The sequence below is a fragment of the Dama dama genome, chromosome 5, assembly GCF_033118175.1.
Source record: "Dama dama isolate Ldn47 chromosome 5, ASM3311817v1, whole genome shotgun sequence".
In the NCBI taxonomy this organism is placed as follows: Eukaryota; Metazoa; Chordata; class Mammalia; order Artiodactyla; family Cervidae; genus Dama; species Dama dama.
Genome location: NC_083685.1, coordinates 93,792,241 through 93,805,968, shown reverse-complemented (window position 1 = coordinate 93,805,968; position 13,728 = coordinate 93,792,241). Strand labels below are relative to the sequence as shown.

General features: G+C 51.8%; 1 protein-coding gene across 3 annotated transcripts in view; it reads right to left on the bottom strand.

The window, feature by feature from the left end:
- The window catches only part of RAP1GAP2 (RAP1 GTPase activating protein 2), a 214,499-nt gene that overhangs the window by 174,838 nt on the left and 25,933 nt on the right, over positions 1-13,728 (bottom strand). For 2 of the 3 annotated variants that reach the window (XM_061143110.1, XM_061143113.1), the window contains exons 1-2: positions 7,512-7,641; positions 4,245-4,280 (exon numbers count right to left, since the gene is read on the bottom strand). In XM_061143110.1, the coding sequence (XP_060999093.1) occupies positions 4,245-4,280; positions 7,512-7,555 (80 nt within the window). In that variant the 5' untranslated portion in view covers positions 7,556-7,641. Of the gene's footprint in view, positions 1-4,244; positions 4,281-7,511; positions 7,642-13,728 lie in introns of those variants that run through there. The other variant, XM_061143107.1, reaches the window with a different exon arrangement.

Here is a 13,728-nt window from a genome sequence, read left to right as displayed (position 1 = left end):
ACCAAGAACTAGTTCCAGAATGTTTTCATCACCTAAAAAGAAGTCTGTATTTTTACATCCACTCCCCTTATTTTCCCAACAACCTCCTCAGCCCTAGGAAACCACTAATCTATTTTCTGTCTCTTTGGAGAAGGAAATGGCAACCCACTCCAGTATTCTTGCCTGAAGAATCCCATGGACAGAGGAGCCTGGCGGGCTATAGTCCATGAGGTCGCAAAGAGTCGGACACGACTGAAGCAATTTAGCACACATGGATTTGCTTACAGAGACATTTCACATAAATAGAAATATATGATACGTGGTTTCCCAAGGACCTACTGTGTAGCAGATGGAACTCCGCTCAACGTTATGTGGCAGGCTGGATGGGAGGGGAGTTTGGGGGGCAATGGACACATGTATATGTATGGCTGAGTCCCTTCACTGTCCACCTAAATTACCACAACATTGTTAATCAGCTACCCTCCAGTACAAAACAAAAAGTTTAATAATAAAATATGTGGATTTTCTATGACTAACTTCCACATGTAATGTTTTCAAGGTTCATCTGTGTTGTAGCATCAATCACTACTTCATTCCCTTTTATGACTAAATAATATACCATTGCATGGTGACACAATATTGTGTTTATCTATCCATCTGTTGATGAACATTTGGATTATATCCACTTAGGGTTATTATTAATAATGCTGCTATGAACATTCATGTACAAGTTTCTGTATGGACATATGTTTTCATTTCTCTTGGATGTATATTTAAGAATGGAATTGATGGTCACATGGTAATTCTATGTTTACCCTTTTAAGAAACCGCCAAATTCTTTTTGACACACACACACTGCTCTATTTATTTATTTACTTTTGGCTGTGCTGGGTCGTCGTTACTGCGCACAAGTTTTCTCTAGTTGTGGAGAGCAGTGGTTACTCTCTAGAAGCGGTACACGGGCTTCTCATAGCAGGGGCCTCCCTTGTTGCGGAGAACAGGCTCCAGGTTGCATGGGCTTCAGGAGCTGGAGCACACAGTTGGGGTTCATGGGCTTAGTGGCTCCATAGCATGTGGAATCTTCCCAGACCAGGGACCAAACCCATGTCCCTGCTTTGGCAGGCAGATTCTTATCCACTGCGTCACCATGAAGTTTAAAACTGCCAAACTGCTTTTCAAAGCAGTTGTGACATTCTACATTTCCACCATCAGTGTATAAGGCTTTGATTTCTCTACATTCTCACAAAACACTTGTTATTATCTGTCTTTTTTATAGTCATTCTAGTGAGGATGAGTTAGTATCTCACCGTGGTTTTGACTGCAGTTCCCTGATGGCTAATGACATTGAACATCTTTTCATCTGCCTATTGGCCATTTATATATTTTCTTTGGAAAAATGTCTATTCAGAGTCTTTGCCCATTTTTTAATTTTTTTCTGACCACTTCATGAAGCTTGCGGGATCTCAGTTCCTCACCAGGGACTGAACTCAGGCTACGGCAGTGAAAGCCCAGAATCCTAATCACTAGGCCACCAGGGAAGTCTCAAGTCTTTGCCCATTTTTAAATTGTTTTTGCCTTTGTATTATTGAGTTGTTAGAGTTCTTTATATGTTTTAGATATATGCCCCTTATTACATATGTGATTTGGAAATATTTCCTCTCATTTTGTGCACTCTTTTTACTTTCCTGATGGTGTTCTTTGTAATGCACAAGTTTTTTACCTTGATGAAGCTAAATTAATCAATTTGCTGTTCTTACTGGTTTTGTTGCTTGTGCTTTTAGTGTCATACCCAAAAAACCATTGCCTTATCCAAGGTCACAAAGATTGTCATCTGTGTTTTCTTTGATAGTTTGGGCTCTTACATCTACGTTTTTGATCCATTTTGAGTTAATTTTTATATATGGTGTGAGAGGAGGATTCAATTTCATCCTTTTGCATGTAGATATCAATTGTCCCAACACCATTTGTTGAAAGACTATTTTTCTCCATTGAACTGTCATGACACACTTGTTGAAAATCAACTGACGGGGACTTCCCTGATGGTCCACAGGCTGGGACTCTGCGCTCCCATTGCAGGGGTCCCAGGTTCAATCCCTGATCGGGGAACTATATCCCACATGCCACAACTAAGACCCAGTACAGCCGAGTAAATTAATTAAAAAAAAAAAATCAACTGCCAGACTTCTCTGGTGGTACAGTAGATAAGAATCCACCAGCCAATGCAGGGGACATGGGTTCTCTCCCTGGTCTGGGAAAATTCCACATGTCAGGGGGCAACTAAGCCCTGTGTCAGAACTACTGAGCCTATGCTCGAGAGCCTGTGAGCCACAACTACTGAAGCCTGCACGCCTCGAGCCGGTGCTCTGCAACAAGAGAAGTCACCGCAGTGAGAAGCCCGGGCACCAAAACAGAGAGTAGCCCCCACTCACAGCCGCCAGAAAAAGCCTGCACGCGGCAACCAAGACCCAGCACAGCCAAAAAGAAACAAATCAGTATTTTTTAAAAAAGAAAACCAACCGGCCACAAATGTGAGGGCTTATTTCCGGACTCTGAATTCTATTCCACCGATCAATATGTCTATCTTTATGCCAGTTCTGAACCCTCTTGACTACTGTCACTGGGTAGTAACTCTGAAATGAGGAAGTATAATTCTCCAACTCTGTTCTTCTTTTTCAAGATTATCCTTGAACCACAACTAAGACCTGATGCAGTCAAAAATAAATAAATAAATTTTCATTTAAAACTTAAAATTAATTAAAAATAAAAGACTATCCTTGAATTTTCTATGTGGATTTTAGGATCAGTTTATCAATTTTCACAGGGAAGTCAGCTCGGATTTTGAGGGATGGATTTCCAGTTCCTATTCAGTCTTGCTGAGCTCTAGCTCCACCTCAGGGTTCCCTGAGGCACCCTGTGATTTTTTTCCATAAATTTCATCTTTTGCTTAACCAGATTACACTGGATTTTTGTTTCTTGCAATCAAAAGATTCTTAACCAAGCATAAGAAGGAACATGGTCCTACAGGCTATCCCAAACAATCCTCTCAACACCACCTTCCCAAGGCCTAAGCCCTCAGACCCCAGGTACCCAGAGACCCCAATGAGGTCCCACTCTCAACACTGGTCCTTGACCCCAGTGCTTCACTCTGCCTTGTACTCGTTCCCTTCCAGGTTACATGTATCATCTTTACCAGTTAAAACAACCAGGCCCTCAATAAACGCTTGTGAAATTGAATTAGACATCCCAACACAGCATCAAAAACCCATTCTTACTACTCTATACCCCTTAGTAACTCAGCTTCTTACCTAGCATCTCATGCAAGATGGCGCAATGGTAAAGAATCCGCCTGCCCATGCAGGAGACATAAGAGACATGGGTCCAATCCCTCGGTCGGAAAGATCCCTTGCCGGAGGACACGGCAACCCAGGCAAGTATTCTTGCCTGGAAAAGTCCATGGACAGAGGAGCTTGGCAGGCTACCATCCATGGGGCTGCAAAGAGTCGGACATGACTGAGCGACTGGGCACGCAAAGGGGAAAGAGGATCCAGAAGTAGACAAAATGTTTGGCTATAAACACGGAGGGAAAAGGAGCCAAGGTGATGAGAGAGGATCAGTCAGGGGTTCTAGGACAAAGGGGTGCTTGCTCAGAGCTCCCCAGCAGATGGTTAGACACATGGTAAACCGAGGCAAACGATTCCCAGACCCTGAATCTGGTGCTGGAATTCTCAGAGAGTCCCCGAGGCCAGGCTGTACAGGATGACAGACATCTGGTAACAGATGACTCAATGACCGATTGACCCCACACACACACACACACACACACACACACACACACACACACACACACTGGGGTGTTTTGGCAGGTCCTAGAACTGCGTGGCACAATTTTCCAAGTAGGTGGGAATGTCAGAAAGACAGCCCCATGGGACTGGGACTCCATATAAAAATTAAAGTGATGGAAAATACAATTATCTCTTTTACACCCTTGAGCTGTGGCCTGAAAGTTTCACTGCTTTTCACATGTCACATTTTCCCCATGCTGGTACCCCTGCTCTCTTCCCAGCATCTGTCTTTTCCCAGATATTTCAGGAATCAAAAACCCAGTCGAGCCTCCTCCCAGGCCATGAGCCCCTGGACTGAGATGGAGAATCTGACATGCAACAGCCCCACTCATAGTTTCCACAACCAGGAGGGAAATGAAGGCCCCAGCGCCGCTCTGTCTGCCGTTACCTCTGACCTTTACATAACAGGAAGTGGCTACTTACTTGACCTTCAGGCTCGCCAGCATGGTCTTGTCGATCCTGCCAAAAGAAAAGCAAGGGCTTCCGTCAGTGTGGGGGCTGTGGGCTCCCACCCAGCACCTGCAGCTGACAGGTCCTGTGGTCAGCCCAGACCACAGGCCCCGCAGAGCCTTGCAGGGGACAACGCTGAAGTTCTCCTCCAGGCTGGGGAAGGGAGGACTGGGAGCTCTGGAAGAGCTGAAGCCACTCATAACCTGGTGAGATGGGTCCTGTTACTCTCCCTGTCTTACGAGATGAGGAAACCGGCTCAGAATCACTGGTCCAGCCTGGATCCCAGTACCTGAATCCAGACCCTAACCACTTTGAATGTCATCTCCCTTCGTAACCCACACTCCACTAGAGGACCCTGCAACCCAGCCTCGGGGTGTGTGGGGGGCAGTCACAGCAGCTGGACAATCGATGCATGGATATTTCTGCTTTAGAAAGATGCCACAACCTCCAGCGTCAGGGACCCTCCTCCTCAGGGAGCTACCACTACCCCCCAAGGAGGCACAAGCCACTTCTGGGACAGAACCTGACAGCAAGCTGCAGGGTGCGTGGCGGGTGGGATCTGTCGGGCACAGGAGCTCAGAGCAGATCACGTTTGCGGCAGACGGTCCCCGCAGCCAGCAACTCCGCCCAGCCTGCGCCCACCCTTGCTGGAAGACAAGGCAGGGCTTCAAGACTTCTATTTTTACCCTCTGCATATGCCAGCCCTTATGGCTGGTAAAAGAGGCCCCTTCCTCTCTCCAGAGACAGAAAGGGAGATGAGATTCCCACTGTCTTGTGTCTCCTCTTGTTCAGGGGTCACAAACACCAGTGTCGCATCACCATCAGCGTCACCACTGCCCCATGTCATCATCACCATGGTTGTTCTTCAGTCGGTCAGTCGCTAAGTCACACACGTCTGACTCTTTGCCACCCCAAGGACTGCAGCGAGCCAGGCTTCCCGGTCCTTCACCACCTCCTGGAGTTTGCTCAAACTCATGTCCATTGAGTCATTGATGCCATCCAGCCATCACCAATCATCACTATTAGTGCCATCAAGCTAGAGACCCTGGAAAGTTCTTACAGCCACCCCTGTCCAGCACCTCAGCTCTGCCACAAGCTTCCTATCCACACAATGACTGGGGTCAGCAGGGGGAGGGGACAGGTGTCAGGGGCCACATGGTGTGGATGCAGAGCTGCCACAGAAATCTCAAGTCAGCACCAAGCCCTGGAGGAGGGGGCGGGGTCCTTTCACTCTGAGTAAACTCCCAGCACCTTCGGGTCTCAGTTCCCGACAGCAAAACAAGCCACACCCGAGGTTCCCAGCCCAGGTCCCGCCTCCCAGCTTCTTCTCCACGCGCCTCCTGGTCCCCTTCCTCGGGGCTTCCATGGGGTCCCCAGGGGTCTCATTCCCACCTCTGGAATGCAGACCCGCCTCCTCTTCCATCCCACCCACCGAATAGGAGTAAGGTGGACCCAGGAAGCAGATCCTTGCTTTCTGCTGGAATATCTGTCATCCACAGCAACCCAAGGGCAACCCCGATCCGTAAGCCCTTAGATTTTACATTTTCTCAAGGAACCTTTTTTCCTTATTTACAACATCCCTGTGCTGTGGGTAAGGCAGAAACACTCCACTTATACAGGGGGGACATGGAGATCTGGGGAGCAGAAGTGTCCCATCTGGGTTCCTCAAAGAGCAAAGGTGCAGAAGCCTTCCCCGGGCTCCCAGCACGGCACCCTCTCGCTCCCCTCGACCACCCGCCCGCCGCCAACACTCTGGGTCACACTCTGGGCCGAAGCAGCTCGGTCCCTGCACCCACATCCACACCTACTCAGGCAATAGGGTTCCCACGCTGGGGTGTGGCCTCTGAGGGCGGGGCCGATGGTCTGGCAGGGCTGAGATGGGGAGATAGGGCAGCGTGACAACTGAGCTTTTCCCTTTCAGGAAACCAAGGCCCCCAGGTTCCTCCCCTGCCCCATGCCATTCATTCACATCACCTGGTCCACCCCAGAGCTAGTGAACACTCAGCATCCAGCATCCAACAGAGCTCTGAAAATACCACCCCCAAGATTCTCTGTACTGTCTGGGGTGGCCCAGGGCTCCAGGAATCTGTAATTTAGCCCTCAACCAACTGTAGCAACTGCTCCCTGCTAGCAGCCATCCCGGCGCAATGCCCACCCTAACCCCCCAGCCCCACCAGGAGGCCCTGCCATCCCATGTCTGGGAGCCCCTGTGCTTCCTCCCACTCTCCCTCACCGCTCACGCCCCCCACCACGGGCCACCCAGCGTCCACACCAGGACAGCCCTGGCCACCCTCCTCCCACCCCAGCACTGGGAACCTCTTTTCTGACAGCACTCCCAGCCTAGAAGCTGAAAGGAAACCGATAATGAAAACCACTAGACCCGGCTCCCCAGTCGAGGAGAAGCTGCCAGCAGCTGGTGACCAGAGACAAGTCTTTGACCTCAGTTTCTCCCACTTTCTGGCCCTACAGGGAGGAAAAGGGTCTCAGACAGAAACTTCAGTGGTAAAAGGGGGGCACAGAGGGTGAGGGGAGACGGTCAGAGCACAGAACCAGCTGCTGAGACTCGGACAGAGCTAGGATTGGCTGCAGGGGAGGGAGGGGGCGGGCCCCAGGAGGCAAGCCTGCTGCCCGGCTCTGGGCTCTCATGGCTCACTGCTCACCCCTGCCCAGAGGAGGCCATCCAAATGCCCGTGCAGGCCACACACTCTCCCTGCAGCGAAGTCACAGAGATGACCCAGACGGGAGCATAACATGCATGCACAGACAAGAGCACGAGCAGGTCCAGAAGCTCAGAGGGGCACCCAGAAACAGGGCACACAAGGTCACACGCGTAGGCACACCGACCCGGCCAGGCACACACCTCACAGCCGGTCACACAGACATGCACACCTACACACATCATCTCAGATACACGCACACACGTTCACAGTCATCACAGGTGCACATACACGTATATGGAAATGCAAGACACAGAAACACACATTCATCAGCCACAGAGTCACACTGCCTCCAGCTCCGACCTCTAAATTCCCTCGAAGATTGTACCCAAGGGACAGTGAGGAAAAGCCTGGTGTCTGATGCCCCTCCATCCCCCCGGGATCTTCCATCTCCATCTGGCCCAGGCATCTGAAAGTGCCCCCCCACCTCGCAATACCGACCAGGTCCCAGCCACAGGCTTAACCAGGCTTCACGGTCAAGTTCCGTTCCACCCCTTCCCCAGCCCTCCCATCTGTTACCCACCATCCGAAGCCCCCAAAGGAGACACTGCGCTTCCTGCCAAACATCGTTGTGGCCGGGGGGCACCTGGTCCAGCGACGTCCCCGGAGTTGTTGGCAAGACTGCCGCAGCCTGGGAGCAGCGGGGTCCACGGCCTCCGACGAGGGGCGGGGCACCCACTGTGGCACCTCCCCCATCGCCTGCCCCCCAACCCGGCTTCCTGTGGGTGAGGCCACGGGTGGGAGGTGTGTCCTGGCCCCCAGGACGCACCAAGACAGGCAGAGGAGGTCGCAGAGGGCAGCTTCCCCTCACCCAGAGGAACCCGCAGCTCCGGAAGGGGCTCGGCTGGCAGATTGCACCACAGCCCAAGTTGGCAGCTCTGCCCCACACCACCCGGGCTTCCTGGAAGCCACGGAGGCTGAGGATTCCCATGATTGTGCCTGGGTGGGGGTAGGGGGAGAGAGACCCGGCTGGGAGCCCTGCAGATGGGGGGCCCCTGCATCGACTCCCTGGGGCTACCAGAGGTGGGACCTTGGCCTTTCCACTTCACCCTACCAGATAAACCAGCCCCACACCTGTGATCACACCTGCAAGCATGTGGACACAGTATACGTGCACCCACGTGGGCCCAGGGCGCGTGCACACACACACACACACACACACACACACACACGAGCTCATAGGTACACACAGGACCCATGGGTACACATGGACACACACATGCTCACATACGTCAACAGACATCCACGCACATGTGCACACGGGTACTGCACACTCATATGCAGGTGCATGCAGACAAAAACACCCATGTGTACACCTCAGGTACACACAACTCCCCATACAAACACACCCAGACACACGCGCAGATCACACACACGCTCCTACCAGTGCCCTCACTTACACAGGCACCGACCTGTGCTGCTCAGACGCCGCCCTGGAGCGTCTAGACAAAGGCCAGCAGTGCCGAGCTCCTGCGGACAGTGGCGGAGGTGGCGGGCGGCACCCTGTCTCCGCCTTTCCCTCTGGAACCACAGGCGAGTGAGTCCTCATCTCTGTCTGCACCAGTGCTGACCCTGCCTGGTACACAGCAGGCGCTCATGACAGCCCCGTAGAAGGGCATGGCACATACACGGCAGCAGCCTAGGGTGCCTGCTCAGTCATTCAGTCGTGTCCGACTCTGTGCGACCCCGTGGACTGTAGCCCACCAGGCTCCTCTGTCCATGGGATTCTCCAGGTGAGAATACTGGAGTGGGTGGCCATGCCCTCCTCCAGGGGATCTTCCCCACCCCGGGATCGAACATGCATCTCCTAGGTCTCTGGCATTGGTAGACAGGTTCTTTACCACTAGCGCCACCTTGGAAGGATGAAGGGTCACAGATAGGCCGCCAGGCCCCCTCCACCAAGTACTGGCCTCTCCCATTGGCCCCCCTTCCCTGGAGCTGGGAGTCGGGTCCGTGCGGTAGGGCCAGAGGGCCACGCCCACGTCGTAGACAGACGGCACAGGCATTTTTATTTTCTTGACTCCTCGTCTGCAGGGAAGGCAAGAAGGGGCCTCAGCCCTTCGGGGACGGCAGAGGGGCCAGCCCAGTCCCGGGCTGGGAGTGCCCAGTGCGGGGTCCTCTGCTCAAAGGCAGTGGGCTGCTCAGCAGGAGCCTGGTGGGCCTTGGTTCAGGCTGCACCCTCCACCCCCACCTTCACCAGGAAAGGAAGAATCACGTGGTTCACCTTCTAGGGTTGCACAGACCACTGGCTTCCCGTTGGACGTCCACTCCACACCCAGATCTGTCATCCCTACTGCACCCACCCCAGACTCAGGAGACACTCAGCAGGTATTTAGTATACCTTGGGTCCTGTCTGTCTCGCACCCATTAGGCGTGTCTCTGAGCAAGACAGCTCTGTGCCCCATCAGCTTCTGGGGGGAAGCCGACCTCCTCCAGGGGATCTTCCCCACCCAGGGATCGAACCTGCATCGCCTAGGTCTCTGGCATTGGCAGGCAGGTTCTTTACCACTAGCGCCACCTTGGAAGGGTGAAGGGTCACAGACGGGCTGCCAGGCCCCCTCCACCAAGCAATGGCCTCTCCCACTGGCCCCCTTCCCTGGAGCTGGGAGTCAGGTCCGTGCTGTGGCAGCTGACCGGTCCAGGTCAGGCCAACCAGGGTTTCAGCCTCCTGGTTCGGGAGTGGGCAGGAGACCTAAGCAAACCCACCCTGACTCGCTCCCAGAACGCTTCCCTGCTCTCCTCCCTAGGGTTCCTGAACCGCAGGATGGAGCCCGAGGATGAGCCAGATGCAACTCACAGCCTCGGCCCAGGAGTCATGTGGGGTGACTATTAATAATAAAAAAATTCCTTCTGCAAAGTACTTACTTTAGCAGTTAGAGGGAGTTCCTGGCGAGCCCATCATTGGAGCACATCGTCTGATGTGTTTTTCCGTGAGAGAGAGAGAAGTGGGGTTGCCGTCACAGCAAGTTTGGACACTTCCGACCCTTCGTCTTATCTATCCTTATCAGTACGCACATGTACCGCGTGTGTTGTTGTCCATCAATGTATTTTAGGGACGACATGGCTGAGAGATGCTCTCCTTCAGGCCCCTACAGTCTGCAGACACCCAGGTTATCACCCAGGTAGGAGGCCACTTGGGCCAAGTGTTCACAGACCCAGAAGGGACACAGGCCCAGGTCCAAGCATCTGAAGATCAGAAGGGCAGTCCAAGGACCAGGCAGGGAGGAGCATTTCAAGACCAGGCTGGATTCTCCCACCTTGCACGGCAATCACAGAAGACCTGGAACCATGGGATTCAGACACTTGACCAAGGAGTAGCAATGGCCTGGTTGCTTCATCAGGAAGGGGCACAGAACTCACAGCCTGGACTTGAACTTGAGAGTCCAGAAGGACCTGTGCCCTCCTTGCCCCCCAGGGCCCAGAGAGTGAGAAGGGAAGTTCCCAGAGAGCTTTTAATTTTACCCCATAAGCTCAGGAGGGAGGTGAGAGCCTCATCCACTCTCCTCTCCTCAGTGCTCAGGTTCCCAAGCTTTGGAGCTGTGTGACCTCCAGCAACTTACCGAACCTCTCTAGGCCTCAGTTTCCTCCTCCCTAATAGGAGGTGAGTGCCAAAGAATTGATGCCTTCGAACTGTGGTACTGGAGAAGACTCTTGAGAGCCTCTTGGACTGCAAGGAGATCAAACCAGTCAATTCGAAAGGAAGTCAACCCTGAATATTCATGGGAAGGACTAATGCTAAAGCTGAAGCTCCAGTACTTTGGCCACCTGATGTGAAGAGCCAACTCATTGGAAAAGACCCTGATGCTGGGAAAGATTGAGGGCGGGAGGAAAAGAGGGCAGCAGAGGGTGAGATGGTTGGATGGTATCACCGACTCATTGGACATGAACATGAGAAAACTCCAGGAGATAGTGGAGGACAGGGAAGGCTGGCGTGCTGCAGTCCATGAAGTCGCCAGGAGCCAGACATGACTTAGCAACTGAACAACAACAAGAGGGGATGGCTGCCACCAACCTCACATGATAAACATTAACACAGCGCAGGGCTCCCACACCATCACTGGAGCTGTTACATGTATTATCTATTAGGATTCCACCTTCTCCTTCGGTCACACTCAGCTTCCTGCCGCCCCTGCTCTTACCCCTCGGCTTTTCTTCTGGGTGGAGGTGGGCAGTGAGGGGCCCACGGCTCCCTGAGAAGGACTGTGAGTCGAGAGAAAAGAGAAGCACTCTGGGAGCCAGGCCCAGCCCTCCTGCCTCACGGAGCACAGCCCAGCTTCCTCCCAAACCTCTGCTGACTCAGCATGCGGGCAGTCGGTGGGGGGGGGAGATGAGGAAAAGAGACCAGGCAGTGGAGCCGGGGCAGTGCTGGGTCTGAGCTGACTGCAGGCCAGCACTGACTTCTCAGTCTCACCACTGCCTCTGAGATGACACCACTTTCTCCCCATTTTACAGCTGGGGACACAGAGGCACAGAGAGGTTAACAAACCAGTGCGATGGTAACAGAGCTGGGTCTAACTCCAGAGCCCAAGTTCTCAGCCTCTGTTCTGCACAGTGATCTGCATCAGCAAATCAAACCTGCCCCCATGACTCTGGGAACTTACAGAAATACCCAGTTCATGCAGAGCCCATTTTACAGATGGGGAAACTAAGGCCCCAAAAGCAAGACTCATCTCAACAGCTGGGAAAGAACAACGATGAAGCAGGAAGGAGCACATACCCAAGTCCTTCTCTCCTGAGGTTGCTTCCTCACCCTTCCACAGAGGAAGGGCCCACTTTGGGTCAGCAAGACCCAAGGCCCTGGCTTCCCTGGTGGAGGCATGTGGGTGTTTCTGGTCCAGCTGAGGAAGCAAGTCCCGGCCAGAGTCCCAGCCTGGGGACAGGGCTCCAGGGAACCCACAGAGTTCTCTGGGCTTTAGAGAAACTCGGAACTGAGAAAGCTGGCTGGGGTCAGAGGAGGAGAGGCAGCCCCAGGCCCTGCCAGCAGCCCCTCCATCGTGTCTGCAGGGGGCAGGAGGGAAGGGTGAGACAGTGTGGTTTCCTCCACTTGTCCTTGCAGCCACCAGCGGGAGCTGAAAGATGAAGCAGCTCCTTTCCCAGGCGTGGGGATGAGGCAGTTACAGGAAGCCAAGGAAACAGATGTCCCTAGAGAAGCAGGCACTAGATCACTCGGCCTGGATCCTCCCCTACTCCAGAGAGCGTAAGCTGGCATCAGTACTGACCCCACAGGGCTCAGCTCTCCTCCTGGCTCGACCACTGAATCACCTCGAGCAAGTCACATGCTCTTAGGAGGCCTCAATTCACCTGGCCTCAAAGGGGACGCTAGGTGAGCCTCTGCTTCCTTTATAAGCCAGGTGAGGACACAGCACAATAACAGAAGGACACTCTGGTCCCCAGGAGAACAGGGCGCCATGGCATTTGGAGCCAGCAGACCCACAATGGTTGGGCATGTACGCCTTGGGACAAAGATTAAACATCTCACATCCGCTTGGTGATTTACAGTGCCCCGGTCACCTCCCCCTCACCCTGTCTCAAGGGTTAGACTGAGTTTCCCATTGCACAAGTTCTGAAAAGCAAGACGATGACCAAAAGAATTACAAGAGGAGTGCTTGTGAAAGCTGGGTTCCAAGAGCGGGACCCTGACATACGATGATTGTGCAATTTACTCTGATTTGTTCTATAACCCAGTCTATCAAGAGAACTCCCAGCAACGTGACTGTGAACTGTAGAAGCTGAAACATGTGCCATTATTTTAAATTATTTTTAAATAATAATAAGGTATCAGCCTGCAATGTGGGAGACCCAGGTTCGATCCTTGGGTTGGGAAGATCCCCTGGAAAATGGAATGGCAACCCACTCCAGCATTCTTTCTTAGAGAATTACATTGACAGAGGAGCCTGACGGGCTATAATCCATGGGGTCACAAAGAGTCAGACATGACTGAGGAACTAATACACTTACCCATCAGATAAGAAAGGTTAAAAAAAAAAACTTAATAATAATAGTGTGAGGATATAAGGAAACAGACACCCCACCATTAGTGTCTAGATATTTGGCAAGATTTATCCTTTTTTTTTTTTTTAATTTGGCTGCGCAAAGACTTAGTTGTGGCACACAGGATCTTTGATCTTAGTTGCAGCAATGTGGGCTCTAGTTTCCTGATCAGGGATTGAACCCGGGCCCCCTACATTGGGAGCACGGAGTCTTAGCCAGTGGGCCGCCACAGAAAAGCCAAGATCTATCAAAATTTTAAGTGCACACACTGTTCGTGCCAATAATTTTGTTTTTAGAGATTTATCTCACTGGTAAACTCATATAAGTTGACAAGACTTATGCACACAGATGTTAACTGTATCACTGTTTATAATAGCAAGTAGAATTAGTAACATAAATAACCATTATTTTTTTTAAAAAATAACCATTATTTCACTATATTGTGGAACAAGCACACAATGGAATACTATGCAGCCATGAAGAAGGAGGTAGGATTTATATGTATTACTACGTAAAGATATCCTAAAAACTAAACAAACAAACAAAAAGATACAAAACAGCTCATATAAAAGGATCTCCTTAGTTTAAATAAATATGTAAATGCTTGCATATGCCTAGACAACTTCTGATCCAGGACTGGCTGGATGCAACTGGAATTGGAAATCTGGGGGGAAGGAACTTTTCACTTTATGTCCTTCTGTGCTGTTTGATTTTTTTTTTATCAAGAACATGTTATAATTTAAAGGAAA